We start from the raw sequence: 16984 nt of genomic DNA, 5'->3' as shown, positions 1-16984 counted from the left end.
CTGAAAATGGTATACACATCACGGCTGATCCATAAAGAATTACTGAGTGTGGTAAGTCCAACCTTACACCACTCCATCTGCATCACCCTGAAGACCAACAACTATGTGCTTATTTTCATGCTGGGGAGATCCATATTCCAGAATACTCCCTCTACTATAACTAAACTATGAACTGCTTCAGTGATTCTCACGAGTATTTGATTTCTATACGAAGATGGGAAAATATCTTTGGAACATATGTTGCGCATCTTCAATCAATCTCATCAGTAGTAACCAAAGGAGAATGAATGACTGTATGACACAATACTTACTGCTTATAAAACATCAGATTTCTTAGGTTTGCTGACTCTGTAGTGGATCTGAAGCTGTGTGTATCTTTGACAGGATCTCCAAGGTAAGAAGAGAGGGAATAAGCTGTAAAGAAATGGTGCAAGAGAAATTTCCAGTCAGACTAGTTTGGAAATTGTTAAATAAATGTTTACTATCTCTTTCCGCTGCAGATGTCCAAAGCTGAGACTTCACCCCCTCCCGGGTGCAATACTTAATTATTATTAATATTATTATTAGGCATTATATCGTGGACACAGGTAAGAGAATCTTTAATTCTTGTTGGTGTCACTGACAATCAAGGAGGTTTTGAGGCATAAGAAATGTTTAAGATGCTTGTTTGCTGGATTTTTTTACCCCTTAAGAACCGACAGTGCAACAACATATTCACTGGATGGACTGACTTGTCTCATAAAGTCTACATTGCACCAGAAACACCTTCAAGAGATTGTACCTATGTCCTCAAACCTTTTAGACTCACTGAACTTATAACTTATTACTTGTTATAAATGCCTATATTTCTCATCTAGGTCACATAAAGAGTGGCAAGAGAAAGGCCCTCCTAAGATCCTGCAAGACCTCAGAGATGTGGTCCTTGTTGAAGGCAGCACAGCAAAGCTGAAGTGTAGTGTTAGCGCTTTCCCGGACCCTTTCATTGTCTGGTACAAGGATGGCAGGATGGCAAAGGACTGAAGGTTGGTCCCAAGTACTGCTATGTTTTTGAAGACCCTGATGTATTGGCACTTGTGGTCTGGTTATGATTATAAGATTTTTTATTTTTTATTTTCTTGATTATGACATGAAGAATTTTTAAAATAATCACTGATGAGAACTTTGCCCCACATGTCAGATACAAAGGTTGACTCTTGCTGATTAATGTAGAATCATGTGGTTCACAGAGTTAATCTGTCCCAGTTCCTGCTAAGAATTCTAAAGACCCAGATAACATCAAGACCAAGAGAGGGACAACAGTGGTACTCAAGGCTGAAATAAGCAGACAGCCTCCTCCAGTCGTTGTCTGGCTCAAAGTAGTTGCTAGCAGATTTCTGCACTTGCACATAGTTTGCATGGAAGACAATGACTTGTCTTCAAACACTCGCCAAGTTCTCGCAGAGTATCAGTGAAAATGTGAAAAATGTGATACAAACTGGAAACAGAGACCATCCGCCTTCAAGTAAAGTTGGGCCATTTGAAACATGTTGGCTGAAAAGGTGAGACACAACTTTTACTTTGAAGGTCTTCTGGTAGCAACTAAAATGATCACAGGGAAGTGTTTACCTCTATGACCAGTTTTACCTAGTAACACCCAGCAACCATTCGCCAATCAGATGGTAAGTTCATATTTTTTCCCTAGCAACTAGAGATTTCCAGGTGGTTGCCAAATGGTCTCTGGGCCCATGTGACTGAGATTGCAGTTTTTCCACTAGCATCCAATCACTTCATTAGTCTATTCAATATAAATACTCCCATTCCCCTCTATGTGTTGCCAGGTTGTCTTGTTTCTACTTCTATCCAGCAATTTCTTGCATTCACTTAATTTCCTTTTTATTAATAACTTGAATGCCTCCATGAAAGCGCATTTATTTGCTTTTGCCTTTCATTAAAGATCTGACCTTTGGAATTGACCAAAGATGGGACTTTATGAGCATTTGGGTCCTTGTGTGTTCCCTCAAACCATTATAATAATAATAATAATAATAATAAAAATAATAATAGTGGATTGCATTTATATAGCACTTTTCGAGACCCTCAAAGCGCTTTACAATTCCACTATTCATTCACTCTCACATTCACACACTGGTGGAGGCAGCTACAGTTGTAGCCACAGCTGCCGTGGGGCAGACTGACAGAAGCGAGGCTGCCATATCGCGCCATCGGCCCCTCTGGCCATCACCAGTAGGCGGTAGGGCAAAGTGTCTTGCTCAAGGACACAACGACCGAGACGGTCCGAGACGGGGCTCAAACTGGCAACCTTCCGATTACAAGACAAACTGCCAACTCTTGAGCCACGATCGCCCCACAACCCAAGCCATTATGTAGTAGTAAATGTATGTAGTAGATTCTAGATTTGGATTTGCCATTTGATAGGTAAGACTCAGTCCATCTGAAATAATATAATTAGAGTTTAAAAAATATTTAAACTGCAGTTTATTATGGGAAATGTTCATCCATGATTTTATTAACATAGAATGGTAGTGACTGCACATGAAAGTCACAACCAAATTTTGAAAAATACAACAGCTGATGCAAAGTTGAGGCTGCACCTCTTTGGCTGGGAGCGGTTCATCTTCACTGTGTCTCTGAGTTATGTCTCTTCAGGTAATTTAGCATTTTGACCAGAGAGTTAAAGAAAAAAGACAGGATCGGGGATTTTTAGGTGCCAGCAATAGTAGCAATCAGTTCAAGCTACTGGACGAAGCTATTTACAGCAATAGCTATGGCATATTTTGGCTTTAAAGCGCAGCAAATCTCTGCATGGTCCCCCAGCACAGATTGCAGATTGTAGGCATTTATTAACAAAGTGCAAGCAATGAAGATGGGCTCTTCATTCTTAGTTTTATTTCGATTCTTATTTTTGTTAATTTGTTTTCTATTTGCTGCAATTTCTAATGTGATCATGGTCCTTAAAATAAGTTACTTTTAAATTGCTATGAAAGGAGACAGAAGTGCATAAAAGTACATACAATAATGATACAACAGTGATCACAAACACCTTTATTTCCTGGCAAGGACCGAAATTTGATGTTGTGATAGCAAGCATATAGAGTATACGGTATAAACTACAGCAGGACATGATGGCCCACTGACACAATTTGTTTTCATCAGAAAAACAAAAGGCATAAGATCATTAACAGTTACTAAAAGATTTCCATCTAGAGCAAGCTCGATAAACCTGTAGTGTAGGACATTTATTTTGTGTGCCTGCAGGTTCTCTGTTATCCGCTAGGGGGTGATGCCTCCGCTTTATACTTCCACTTTCAGTGGAAAGTCCACTTGGTCGGACTTTCAGTGGACTGTAAGTACATGATTCCTTGAAACTCTGTCATTTCCGACTTCACTAAATGATTTTGACGACTCTCGTTACTGGAAACAAGCCAAATAAAAACGAAAAGCCTCGTTGTGATAGGTGGAGCCTTTACGGCAACAACATGAGGAGTTTCTATGATCTTACATGTGGCCTCTTTAGAGACCGTCCCTAACTTGGTCGGTTTCAAGGCCACCCCCAGCTGCAATGTTATCTGTAAACTTTTTTTTTTTTTTTAAGTTTCTCAGAAGTCAAAGAAAAGTAATAAGAGAAACCGAAATATGTTTTTTTCTGTTATGCAAAAGCAAAAAGAAAGAAAACACTGTTTTGTTCACGGTTGGGCTCCGGATGAAAGTAAAAAATAAATAAATAATGAAAGGCCAAATGTAAAGAAAAATAATGTAATTGTTTAAATAACAATAACAACATAAGATTTATAAATACTATAAAATATTTATGAACCTGCAACAATGCTTTTTTAAAAAATAAATTTTAAAAATAAATTTAAAAAAACAAAAAGCCTTCACATCCTGCATTGTGGCTTTAAGAACCGGGCTTCCTTGAAACCGTCAGGTCCCATTTAGCGAAGACAAATTGATGAACTTCTCCAGTATTTGCATCTTTTGTAACTTTTTAAGACCTATTTTTATTTTATTTTAACTTTTACAGGTATTTTTGTTCGGTGTTTCTGGCCGTTGACAAGGTTTCTTTTAGTTTTAAGCTGCAGCATGCGCGTCCGCAAACAGGGAGTGGCAAAATTTAAAGACTTGAATTTGCCCTAACTCCTCGCAAGTTTTAAACGGCGGTAAAGTTCCTGTGTGCGGATCCAATGGCCCACCCGTCGTCGGTAATCACGCAAGTAAGAAGAGAGGAGGAGGAGGGGGAGGAAAATGCCTGTCTTCGTGAGGAAGGTGAGTTTGGGAGAAGTTTTTGGAGCTGCGTATGATAATGTCAGAGAGGTTGGTTTGAGGGCGCCTGTCCTCTGTGAGCGGTTGCAGACATCTCTGTGATAACGCCTGCTCCTTTAATCAAGTGTCCGTGACCGGTTCTCAAAGGTTCTCACCGAGTTTAATAAGTTTGCATCCGGTGTAGCTTTTTGCGTTAGGTGGGACCCACGGGAGATTATAGCCGTTTCTAAGTAGATAAAGTAGAAAATATGTGTTTCACCGGGTCGGTCAAGGGGAACTTAACAGACTTCACGGTGTTACGCAGAATTTTTAGGCGGAATGAGGTTTGAACGGCAGAAATAACGTGTCTCTGAAGGGGGGGCGTGGCCACAGCCCCATTGACAGCTCACTCGTCCTGCTCTGGACCTCCATGCTGAGCTGCCGTCAGTTTATTTTTGTCTCCTCGTTTCAAAATGAACACGCTGTGGTCTCCCACCTCTTATTTACGTTATTATTGTTATGGAGACTGTGGAGCACGAGCAGTGTTACTCACTTTCTATAAGTGGGACATGGACTAAGCAGCTCTACTAAACAGTATTTATAGGTCACTGTAACAAATGATTTGGCCTATCTCTGGGATAGGTTCACTTACAAACACTTAGAGCTGTACACTCACCATCCGCTTTATTAGGTACACCGGTTCAACTGCTTGTTCGTGCAAATATGTAATCATCCAGTCACATGGCACCAGCTCAGTGCATTAAGGCATGTAGACAAGAGAGCGAGACGATCTGATAAAGTTCAAACTGAGCATCAGAATCGGGAATACAGATGATTGAAGTGACTTTGAATGTGGTGTACTTGTTTGTGCTAGACAGGCTGTTTTGAGTATGTCAGAAACTGCAGATGTGCTGGGTTTTTCCCACACAGCCATCTCTGGGGATGACAGAGTCGCCTGAAAAAGAGAACCTGTCCAGTGAGTCGAAGTTCTCTTGATGATACTGGCAGTCAAAGGCCACTGGTTACAGCCAAGGAATGCAGACATGTCCGATATTAAAGCAGATGTGCTACAGATGTGCCACCGAAGAAGACCACACTGGGTGCCCTTCCTGTCAGCTAAGAATAGGAAACTGAGGCTACAGTTCATATTGGTTCACTAACATTGGACAATAGAAGATTCGAAAGATGTTGCTTTGTATCAACCCTTCAAGCAGATGGTGGGGCGATGTTGTGTGGGATATTTTCTTCGCACCCTTCTGGTCTCTTAAACTGAGCATCACAGCCTACCTGCGTGGAGTTGCTGACCATGTCCATCCCTTTTTGACCACAGTGTACCCATCTTCTGTTGGCTGCTTTCATCAGGATTTCATCAGATCATCTCAAACTGGTTTCTTGACAATGAAATCAATGACAATGTGTTCATTGTATTCATGGCCTCCACACTTACCAGATCTCAATTCAGTAGAGCACCTTTGGAATGTGGTGGAACGGCAGATTGACACCATGAATGTGCAACAATGGCGTGATGCTATCATGTCAACATGGACCAAAATCTCCAGCACCTTATTGAATCTGTGCCGCGAACGATTAAGGCAGCTATGAAGCAAAAAGGGGACCAACCAGGTACTGGCAAAGTGTACCTAATAAAGTGGCTGGTGAGTGCATATTAGTTGCGGTAGTACTTCAGAAGACAGTGCCGGATTTATGCAGTTCTTTCCTAAAATGTACCATGTCACTTTGCATTTGGTGTATAATTTTTAGTATCCAAAAATACTTTGTTAGATACAGTCCCTTGTTATGTTGTACTTACATTTTGAGTTGGGCACGTATTTTCAGGTACTTAAAAACTTGTACTTTAAAGTAAGAAAGATAACATGATAAACGTGGGGGATATAAACCATAATTTGTGGCCTGTGTTATAGTTTTTGTTTTTTCTAGCTTTGTTGTTTACTTCCGTCTTATTGTTAAGAAAATAATAGAAAAGAAGAAGAGGAAAAAAACTGTTTATCTGGTTTAAGTTTGTTATCACACCATCTCTGAACATGTAGTCAGCGCAAAATGAAAAACTGCTAAACATCAACCACATATCTCAGTAAGTACCGACTTATTTGCAAGTAGGCCAAATATTGGTGAACTAGGCCAATGTTAGCTGAGGCACATATTCATCCAATGTGTCAGTGAATTCTTAGAAAATCGTAAGGCTAAAAAAATGATTTTATGTATATAATGATGTTGCTGTTATTAGTTATTTCAAAACTAGTTTAGCAATTCTGTAATGCAGTTTCTTGTTTCTTATCTGGTGATGTACAGATGCAAAACGGAGATATCGGCTCTTAACTCCCAGAAATCAACTCGGCGTATGTTATTTGTAAAGTCTCATATGAGCCTCAAAATATATTTATGTTTTTCTGTTATTGTTGATTGAGGATCACATCAGACATCAGCCTTGTGATTGAAAAACGCATGTTGAATTTTAGTTCTGGTACTAAACCTGTACAGTCATATATAAAGTTACCGTGGTAACTGAACTGAGGGGAACACTATTGCAGGATGAAGTGAGTAACGATTTTTATTTGGACTGAACAGATACAGTCTGAGTCAAATGTCACTGACTCTCTATTGATAGAAAATGTTAAAAGTAAGTTTGTATGGGATTATTTTATTTTTTTTAAGAAACGACTAGCTTATTTTTTTATATATAAAATATAATTTTTCATCATGAAGGAGGTCTAAATCCTGGTGCTGGTGCTCTGTAGAAGTTTATTTTGTTTTTTCAATTTTTGAGCAACGTTCTGGTGTAACAGTGTAAAACGGGAACAAAGGTACATAAACAGATCTTAAAATAGAGAACGAAGCTATTTATTGCAAAACAATGGCGATTAGAAAGGCGTTTAAAAAAGAAATGAATAACAGGAAAGGCTGTGTTGTAATTATGATCGGATAAATTAATGCCCAAGATTCTGTGTACAGATGATGGGCAGCTGAGACAGACTTTTGTCTTTAAGGGTTGTTAATATAGTAAAAGGAAAACGTTCTCAACTCACTTAAGATCGTTCAATCCTGCCTAGCAAAGAAGAGGACACTTGTTCATTGGCTGCTGCCCTAACAAACAGATTATTGGTGTCTGTGCTTTTTTACATTGAAGAATTTCTACAAAAGACACTCAATGCAGTTAGCATCCATAGACAGAAATGTCAATGTCTTATCAATTATAAACAAAAAGACTTCCTGAGCATCAGTTCTCTGAATGCAGTTGTGAACAGTAGGGGTGCAACGATATTCGTATCGATATTGAACCGTTCGATACAGTGCTTTCGGTTCGGTACGCATATGTATGAACAATACAACATTTGTAATTTATTTTATCAACTTTCCTTCTGACGATGCTGTCTGTGTTGAGCGCTCAGTGAATCTGCGTTCGACTACTCCGCCTAGGCTGCACTGTCGAGCGCAGATCCACTGAGTGCTCAACACAGACAGCATAGTCAGAAGGAAGAGCGCAGGGCAAGCTAGCAAGATAGAAGTTAAGCTCTCCAGATCTGGCGTTTGGAATTATTTTGGTTTTCATGTGACGTATGACCCTGAAGGTAAGCGAGTCATGGACTAAAGTAAAACAGTATGTTGGATGTGCCGTGCAATGCTCAATTACATGGGTGGGAGCTAGTGTGTTAGCGCAGTTAGCTCGTTAACGTGTTGGCCGTCTAGCCCCATGCACGGGGCGATCGGCGGTAGCTCGTTAACGGAGATTTGCCGTGTTGTGGCGTTAAGGTCATTTCAACGAGATTAACCTGAAATCACTAGTGGGAACACAACGAATATGACTGCACATTTACGCCGACATCATCCTAGTGCAAAGACAAAAACAACAAGCATGCTACTAACTTTAGCCGAGTCATTTAGACAGCTGTTAGCACATGATTCTCCTTATGCTGCTGAGAATATAGCCCAGAAGAAGCGGATAGTATAGCTTTTATTTTGGAAAGAGACATTTCTCTGTAATAAACTCTCTTTTCCAAAGATGAGTGATTCCTCAATCAGATACAGGGCTTGCAATATCGCTAGCCCGACGTCCTGGGGCTAGCGATTTTTTTCAGTCGGGCTACCAAAATCTATCTCTTCCCTGCCCGTCGGGCTATTGTAGGAAGAAAAATATATGTCAATGCTTTTGCATTCTTTCAGAAATGTAGCTGGGTAATTATGTCATTGGCATCGGTGAGCCACTGTCAATATGTGACATATTGAAGTCGCGTTTGAATTTGCGCTTGTTTTTTTGCTTTCACTTTGCAATCGCGCGTACTGTGTATAGAGAGCGACAGCACTGATCTGCGAGTGATGAAAATTTGTGCACCAATTTCTCTGACATCGTCTTATTAATCGTTAGCTTACTATGCAAACATGACAAGTGAAATCTCCCGCAGCAAGCTTAAACATGTGAGAGGTTGATCGCGCAGAGAATCGCTGAGCTTATGTGAGTGCGTGTGTAAAAGCAGGAGGATATATATTTCATTTCTTCTGAGCCAAATAAGACAGGTCAGGGTGAAGAAGTGACAGCCAAAGAAAAGCTTACCACAAAACGGAGAAGTTATGACAAATCAGACTATAAGGCAAAAAGAAAGTGCAGCTTTATGGTTTCATGGACAAAAGAATTTCTGTGGCTGCAATATGACGAGCTAAATAACCAGGGCTGCACATAAGTGGTCCGCAGGTGCGCATTCGCTGTCAAAATAAAAAACGCGCACAAGGGTTAGGGTTAAATTTAAAAACTGTACTTTTGAGTTAAAATATATATTTATAATTTTAATAAATGACAAATTAAAAAGGCATGAACATTTTTTTTGTATCGAAAAAATATCGAACTGTGACACCAAAGTATCGAACCGAACCGTGAATTTTGTGTATCTTCGCACCCCTAGTGAACAGCGGTCTTAAACCCTATATTTTATTCCAGTATATGAGTAATCATACCATATCTGGGCAGTTTACAGACCCGTGGTCACATTTAAGTTGAATCTTAAAGAGTGTAGCTTGGGTCCTGTGCATACTGATGAATTAGAGACCCTGTTGAGTTGAAGTGATTGGATCTCATTTCTGTTCTTTGGCTTCCTCTCATACCAAGGAGCATAAAGGTGAGGCATTAGCAGTGCTGGTGCCCCTGAAAGAAGAAAAGATTGATAGTTGACCGTGCTGACTTTGTAATATATTTAGTTCTACTTCCCAGTGATGTGATTTGGTAGGCTGTCCTTGTGCTGTGGCTGAATCTAAATGAGCTAATTAAGTGAAATGAATAAATCTGCTAAACGACCTATCCACAACCAAACAGCATGATGAAGTGCCTTCATGTGAAGAAGCAGGATAAATAAAACATGTATATAGCCTATTTTGAACTCTGTGCATCTTAATAACTTGTATTTTTCAAGACAGTCATAAGGTGGCAGTATTGTTCAGCTTTCTGGTCAAGACCACCTCCTGCCTGCTCTCAGATTATTTCCTCCTGGCTAAAAGGTCATGAGTCCAAAACATGGCAGTCATCCAGAAGTGAGAGGCCAGCGAAAAGGGGAAGGGGAAGCTGCTCTTCAGCCATTCTATAGTTTCTGTAGTCAGTAGTGGTGTTATCAGTCGTTAAGTCCTAAATGTTTTGCACACTTTTCAGCCCTAAATACCTCAAGCTTCTTGATGTTTTATGGGCATTTGTTTTTTTTTTTTTATCTCTGTCACCTCTGCAGTGCTCTGAAACATGCAGTTTAGTAGGCACAAAAACACGGCTAGTGATGTATTTTGACAAGTTTCTTTCCACACTCCAGCTACTTTAACAATTACATTTACACTGTAGTTATTGCCATTGAACTTGAGACTTGCTGTAAGGTGAATATTTTCCTTTGCAGAAATGTTTAAACTTTTTTTGACCTGACCCAAGTCCAGCTCGGCCACCATGAACTTGCCATACCATTTGCTCTGGAGGGGTGTGAAGCAACTTGTCAGATTGTAGCGGGATATCAGGTGTCAAAGTGTTGGAAAGTCGCTCATGGGAGGGGGGCCTTCATTCTTTCTGAGCCTCGATGGGAATAGAAGCAGCCGAGCACTGAGGCATGGCTCACCCGAAAGGGTCCCAGATAAGTCTGCTTTCAACTGAGTAGGCTGCTGATGTGGCGCGAGGTCTTTGCTGCCCCTTGGAAATGCTGTAACCTCATTATCAGCGTCTGAGCCTCTTGGATAGTGAAGTGTGAGGAATGTTGTGTTAGAGTTTGCCTACTCAGTTCTGCTGCTACCTAAGAGTAAAGCAAAGAAGGTGCAAGTTTATAATTGTCCGTCTTTGTATTGGTGTGTTCAGGTGTGCAGCACCTTAATTATAATCACGTTTCAGAGAGAATTCGTTTTTCACACAGGGCCTTGTAGGTTTGGATTTTTTTCCCTTAACAATAAACACTTTCACCTATAAACTGCATTTTGTTTTTCTTTTGTTTGTTTGTCTAATATTTAAATTTGTTTGTTGATCTGAAACATTCAAGTGTCACAAATGTACAAAAAAAAACAGGAAATCAGGAAGGGGCATGCATGCAGCACACAAGCCGGTTTATTTGTCTATCTTTGTTAGGATACTCACCAGCATCAGTATATTGTCAATGCAAATATGTGCCAGACCATTATCTAAACCCTTAAACCTACTTCTGCTTTCTTGTACAGATAAGTCCTAAATGTGGTGGCCCTGAGGGGTCAAATGCAGTGCAGTTTAAGAAGACATCAACAAGTAGATAGAAAAAAGCTTGGATAGCATACAAAACACAAATAATAATATTTCAAACTGCTTCTAACAAAGATGGTTGGACATCTTTGGTTTTTGCTGATAAGTGAGTCGAACGACGTATTGTTTGGATTAGCAGACACACACATTCAGTGAGTTCCTCGCCGGTGTCCATCAATCTGTCAATTTTCTTAACTACCTATTAACTTTTAAGGGAATTATATTGTATTTTACACATAAAGTCATTTTGTTTGTTTGTTTTTGTTCTTTTTAAATACACATTATGAAGTTTGTAGTGCAGTAAAAATCAGTTAAAGGGAGCATGACAGATATTTACTTTGATTACACAAACATTACATAGCAGTAAGTAATAGATGATAGGTATTGTTTTGTAAATAGCCAATAATTAATAATAATTTGATAACTCAATACCCTGAGTTTATTACATTATGTTATTATGCAGTATATTTCTAACTAATTTGGCGGCTCATTCTCTTTGTCTTGAAGATAAAATGGAGGAGAATAGTTCTTTTTTTCCATTTTTGACTAATAAATCACTAAGTTGAACTTGAAGACCTTTGTCGATGTAAGCCAACTTTTAACAGAGTATTAACAATAATAATCCACACCCATACAAATACATGCATTTTATCAGGATTCAATTAGAACTTTCAAGTTTACAGAAAAAAATGACACACATGCAGGCAAATGCGATCAAAAAATGTAACCTTGTCAGAGGTAATAATATTAGTATTATTTTGATACATTACTGAAAGTTCTGCATTGCCACTGTACTATATACACAGGCATACATGTGCTCTGATTCTCATTTTATTGCTTTGTAGAGGTATTACTGCTGCATTCCCTTTGTATCAATTAAGTTTGTACCCATGTCACGTTCCCACAGTATTTTTAGCCATGTTAGAGGTGGAAGAGTAGAGATCTTCAAAGCGAGCACGTCTGGGCCTTGAATAAGATATTAATATTACTGCTATGGCTCACATTGTTAACATCGTCTGCTAAAATTGACTGTTATTATAATTTAGTTTGCAGGTTAAAGCAGCACCTAAAACACTGCACACAAAGCAGTACAATGCTGAGACTGTATATGTCTACTGTAACAGTTTCCTACTTTAACCCTTTTTTTTTTTTTTTTAAAGGTAAACTTGTTTAACCTTAGCTCTGTGGCCTTTTTGTGCAGTCTCGATTTTGCCATAATAGTTCCCTTTTAGCAACTGCTGCTCATATGGAGGGCAGGCGTATGGTGTCAGATGGTTTCTTTAGTGGTGCTTCCTTTTAATAGTACAGTTTTACTTTTCATCCCCACAGAATATTATCTATCAGAAGAGTTATTCATCTTATATTTATTTTGGACGTTAACTCACGTTGACAGGAGCCAGAGCTGTCAGTGCATTCTGGGATTGTGTTTGTGTTGGCATTTGCAACACAAAGTTTGGAACCTTTAGGAGTGATTTTATGGTTCACAGTCCTCACTCTCAGTGGTTTCATTTAATTTTTTTATTTAGTTCCTGCACTGAAGTGTTACTGTGCTGCGTAAACAGTTCTTTCCTGCTACTTGTGACAGTTTTTTTTATTTATATACACAATCTCATCATTAACTGAAGTCGGCCTCTGGCGAGCTATTTTAGGCTCACTGATGTGTAATAACAGAGAACTGGACACCATGATGTTTTTCTTTTAACTTTGAGCTTCACCTGCCCAGTTCCTTCACACATGTTTTGAACACAAGCTTTTCATCATTCATCAAGTCAGGTATGTCCCAGCAAGCATGCCTTGACAATGACTGCTCCCCAGTGGTGTTGACCACTTTCAGCCACAGCTGACGAACATGCCAAACCCATCCAGCATAACACTTGAAAGTAGGTCAGACTTGTTAAGGGATGGAGCTGAAACCGTTCCAAACTGGTTAATAAAGGTTACTGTTCACTGTTTTTCAAAAACAAATGCACAAAACCGATTATTTTAGTAATCAAGTGATCTACTGATTTTTCTATCGAAATATCAGGTAAGACGTACTTTTGTCTTATTAACCAGCAATAATAAATATTCAAGCAAGAAAACGTGGGTCTTTCAGAATTAACTGTTCATTGGTTTCTATTTTGGAAATTGCAATGGTTTAAAGTTTAACTGCATACAATATCTGTCAAAAAAAACACCTAAACCCTTTGATTGTATGTGCATGTCATAGTGATCTTTTCTTTGTTTTCCTTAAAAAAAAAAAAGAAATTTTCCTAAATGCAAAAGAATTTAATAATAATAATCTCAAGTACAGTCAAACATTAAAATCAAATAAGATATAGAATAAGAATTCAAGGCATAAAATTTTTTTCCTTTAGTCTCTCTTCTTGGAAGGCTTCCTGACAATAGGAGCCACGTTTTACTGTTGCTGATAACAGATGTTATGATGGTGCAGGCAATATTTAATAATTTAATTTAATTTAGTCCTTGGCTCATGTACATTTTCATTGGCTTGAGAAAAAGGCTTTTAATTTTATATTTTAACTATTAATGCAATTTGATTAATATAGTCTTTCATATTACTTCACTTTTAATCTGAAAAATGTTATGAAGCCTTGAAATTAGCATGGTCTAGTACACTGCATGCTCCTCTTTAGACTCGCCCCTGTTTGCTGCAGGTATCACCTACATGTGAAATAGGATGGCTGCTGTCAGCCTTTACCTAGCTGTATGATTTAACCAGGCTGCTATCAGACTAAGTTAACAGTTAATCTGCAGATTTTAATACAGCTTCTGGAGGCTGACTGCAGGTTTTTTTACTGTGTAAAACAAACAGGAGTGGATGGAGCACCAATAAGAGTTTTTGTGATTAAGCACTCCTGCTAGCTTTTAATGGTGATCACAGGAACATCGCTGGTGTTTTGGACACTATAAACAAGTTTTTCACTCTACGTAGGCTCACAGAGGCTCTGCCTCTTTGCTCTTCAGCTGGAAACAGACTCCGCCTCCCCATTAAAATGTGCCAGCGTCATCATCACTACAGGGTGGGCCATTTATATGGATACACCGTAATAACATGGGAATGGTTGATGATATTAAAGTCCTGTTTGTGGCACATTAGTATATGTGGCTAATGGGCACATGGCCCTCTTCCTATCCGGTCGTTAAGTGATGACGTGTCGAATCCTACTTCCGGGCCTAAAGTAGTCTGCGTTTAATATGGCTTTTGTGCTGTTAACATGTTTAATGTTTTGTATTTTCTTCTATTTGATCTCAAAAAGCTTCTAAAACAGTCAGTGATCACTGTTGACCTCCCTCGGCTTTTATTACCGCTAATCATTTATTTAAGCTCAGTTTTTAAAACCTTAGGATGTAACTACAGCCCAGCCCATGCAGCAGTATATGAATGACTAACCTCGTATTATGGATGGATTATCTCAGTTGTTCTCCTGGCTGAAGTTTGGTCCTTTTACAGCATCCTGCCATGCGATTACATTTGTTCCTGACCACCGAGAACATTCACGTTAACTTTCATCAAGTGGAAAAAAGTTAGCTTGTTTATATTATGCTAACATAGCTGTGTCACTAGCGGTCACGTAGCACATCATTATATACCAGCTAGCCAAACTTCAGTAACCCTACAAACGTCACTGCTGTTTAGCTTTCTGTCTTCATTTATGTTGGAAGTGATAACAGAGCTGTACGTTTTAATTTGTTTCCAAAACCCCGCAGTCAGGACATGCTATATTGTATTTAGATAGAAGCTAGCGAGCTAACTTCCTGCTAACTTCTAACTCCGTTAAATGTCATAAATTCCGTTTTCATGGATGCCTGGATGTTAAACTCAATTGTTACACCTGGTAGAGCAGAACGCTGATCATTTTATTAAAGATGAAAGACTTTAGACAGTTTTTCAACTCTCAGTAGTGCCATAGTGATCGTTTGATATATGGACCTGCAGCGGAGTTTAGGCCCAGACACGGCTAGTGACGTCAGACTTTACGACCGGATTGAAAAAACAAAAGTTGTATCCAAGATGGCCGACTTCTAAATGGCCACCATGGTCACCACCCATCTTGAGGAGTTAGCATTGGCGCCTCTGCTCTGCGCCTCTCGCCCTCACATATACTAATGTGCCACAAACAGGACTTTAATATCACTAACCATTCCCATGTTATTATGGTGTATCCATATAAATGGCTCACCCTTTACTGCCGTTTTGTTAACAGTGTTTATGTTTAAAACTGGAGGCTTAATGTGGTCATTTATTCATACCCCTGTTTCAAAAATCTCTGTCAGAACATGGTATGAAATGCTTAGGTGGAAACTAGCGAGCTAACTTCCTGTTAACTTCTAACTCCGTTAAATTTAATAAAATCTGTTTTCATGGATGCCTGGATTTTAAACTTAATTGTTACACCTGGGAAAGCAGCAACGCTGATGATTTTATTAAAGATGAAAGAATTTAGACCATTTTTAACTCTTAGTGTTCGTTTGACTTTGGGACCTGAAGATGACCGAGTTTTGGACCCAGGTTACTCTGCGAAGCTCCTCACTACGGCAGCCGTAATGCTCTGACAATCCATCAAGCAGTGTGGCTTACCAAAGTTGTACTAAAACATTTTTTAACAGATTTCTGCACGCCAAAATCGGTTTGAGGTCAGTAAGCACAACCAGAATTCATACATAAGGCACACTCTCGATTTTTTGAGAAAATTAAAGGATTTTAAGTGTGCCTTATAGTGTGGAAAATGCGTTATACAGAAGAAAAGAATATATCGTGATATATATCGTTACCACACGTGCTTCAAATGATACCCCGATATGGATTTTAGGCCATATCGCCCAGCCCTAATATCAGCCAAATATATACAAATATATACATATTGGGTTTTTATTGTGTTGGTTTTTTTTTTTTTGTTGTTTTTTTTTTGAAGCATCAGTCTTAACACTTCTGTGTTAGTCAATCGGTAATATCAGTACATGAATGCTACTTTCACAATCATCACACATTTACACACAAAACATCTTGATAGGTTTGTATTATCCACTAAGGCAACAGATGTAGTCTGAGCAGCATGCTAATGCTTTAGCTGACAGCTCTGACTGGTCATCAAGGCTCAGCTAGTTTGTCAGTTTTTCTTTCTTTGTAAATGCTGGCTTTCATCACTCTCACACCAGCTGATGCGATGTTGTCCACCACTTGTATGTGCCAGAAGCTGTTCCTTCTGAGGTATGCGGCATTGGCAAATTCAAAGTGACCTCTAGTATCCGAGAAGTTATGTGTATTGCGTGGTCATATCTTAGATCTACAACTGCATTTTAATGAATTATGTTCATACATTTTCAAGAGTTCAGCAGAGAAAGACTCGGGTTCAAAATGATTTTTTTTTCTTCTCACTTTTGTACTTTTTATGTTAAAAACATTAATGTAATCAGTTCACATTAATTATAGCCTTGAATTTATTTTTTCATCTTATATTGTGAATATCAGCTCTTAAAGATGAATACAAAAACAGACCTTCTGCAAGTCTGTTTATTTCTTCTAATTATTAGTCCTTTATTTAACCAGGTAAAAAAAATCTCAGTGAGATTAAAATCTAATTTCCATAATAAATATTAGTACTCAGTATAGGGCAGTCCCTCGTGTCAATGAAATTGTATCACATGGAGTTTAACAATGTACTGTGTGTTAAGTTAACTTGGTGTTTCCGTAGATTGCATGAGTGTATAGCACAGACACATATCCTTACTAATTACTATAAATAAAAGTCCAGAAACTCCCAAACACTCTGGTTTTTGAGCATGAAGCTTAGCAGGCTCTGTTGGGATTAGAGTGGTTAACCCTAAGTCTTCTGTGATTTAAACTGATAAGTTGTTTAAAACAAAAATATCATCCCTTGTTATCTAGCACAAGATAAATAAGGACTAAATCATGAGTTGTAACATCTGGTGACACACAGGCCCACAAAACCCAGAAAGTTTTAGCAAATGAGCTCTTGCTATTCATTTGTTTAGTCTTTTAAA

At 38.8% G+C, this 16984-nt stretch overlaps 2 protein-coding genes across 2 annotated transcripts in view; both read left to right on the top strand.

The window, feature by feature from the left end:
• The first annotated feature begins 6 nt into the window (after positions 1 to 6).
• LOC146691285 (SPEG neighbor protein-like) lies at positions 7 to 1451 on the top strand. Its single transcript, XM_085435107.1, is given in 5 exon segments — positions 7 to 51; positions 501 to 532; positions 858 to 1023; positions 1026 to 1081; positions 1133 to 1451. Coding segments are annotated over 5 exon segments (618 nt in total).
• A 2444-nt stretch (positions 1452 to 3895) lies between these two features.
• The window catches only part of LOC146691284 (carboxy-terminal domain RNA polymerase II polypeptide A small phosphatase 1-like), a 26397-nt gene continuing 13308 nt past the window's right edge, over positions 3896 to 16984 (top strand). Inside the window, exon 1 of the mRNA XM_085434631.1 lies at positions 3896 to 4263. Coding sequence (XP_085290757.1) covers positions 4182 to 4263 — 82 coding nt within the window. The 5' untranslated portion in view covers positions 3896 to 4181. The remainder of the gene's footprint in view (positions 4264 to 16984) is intronic.

This window comes from Copadichromis virginalis, linkage group LG16 (genome assembly GCF_057382275.1).
Source record: "Copadichromis virginalis isolate Kocher_CV1m ecotype Utaka linkage group LG16, C_Virginalis_male_GT1.1, whole genome shotgun sequence".
Lineage (NCBI taxonomy): Eukaryota > Metazoa > Chordata > Actinopteri > Cichliformes > Cichlidae > Copadichromis > Copadichromis virginalis.
This window is presented reverse-complemented; position numbering and strand designations above follow the sequence as displayed.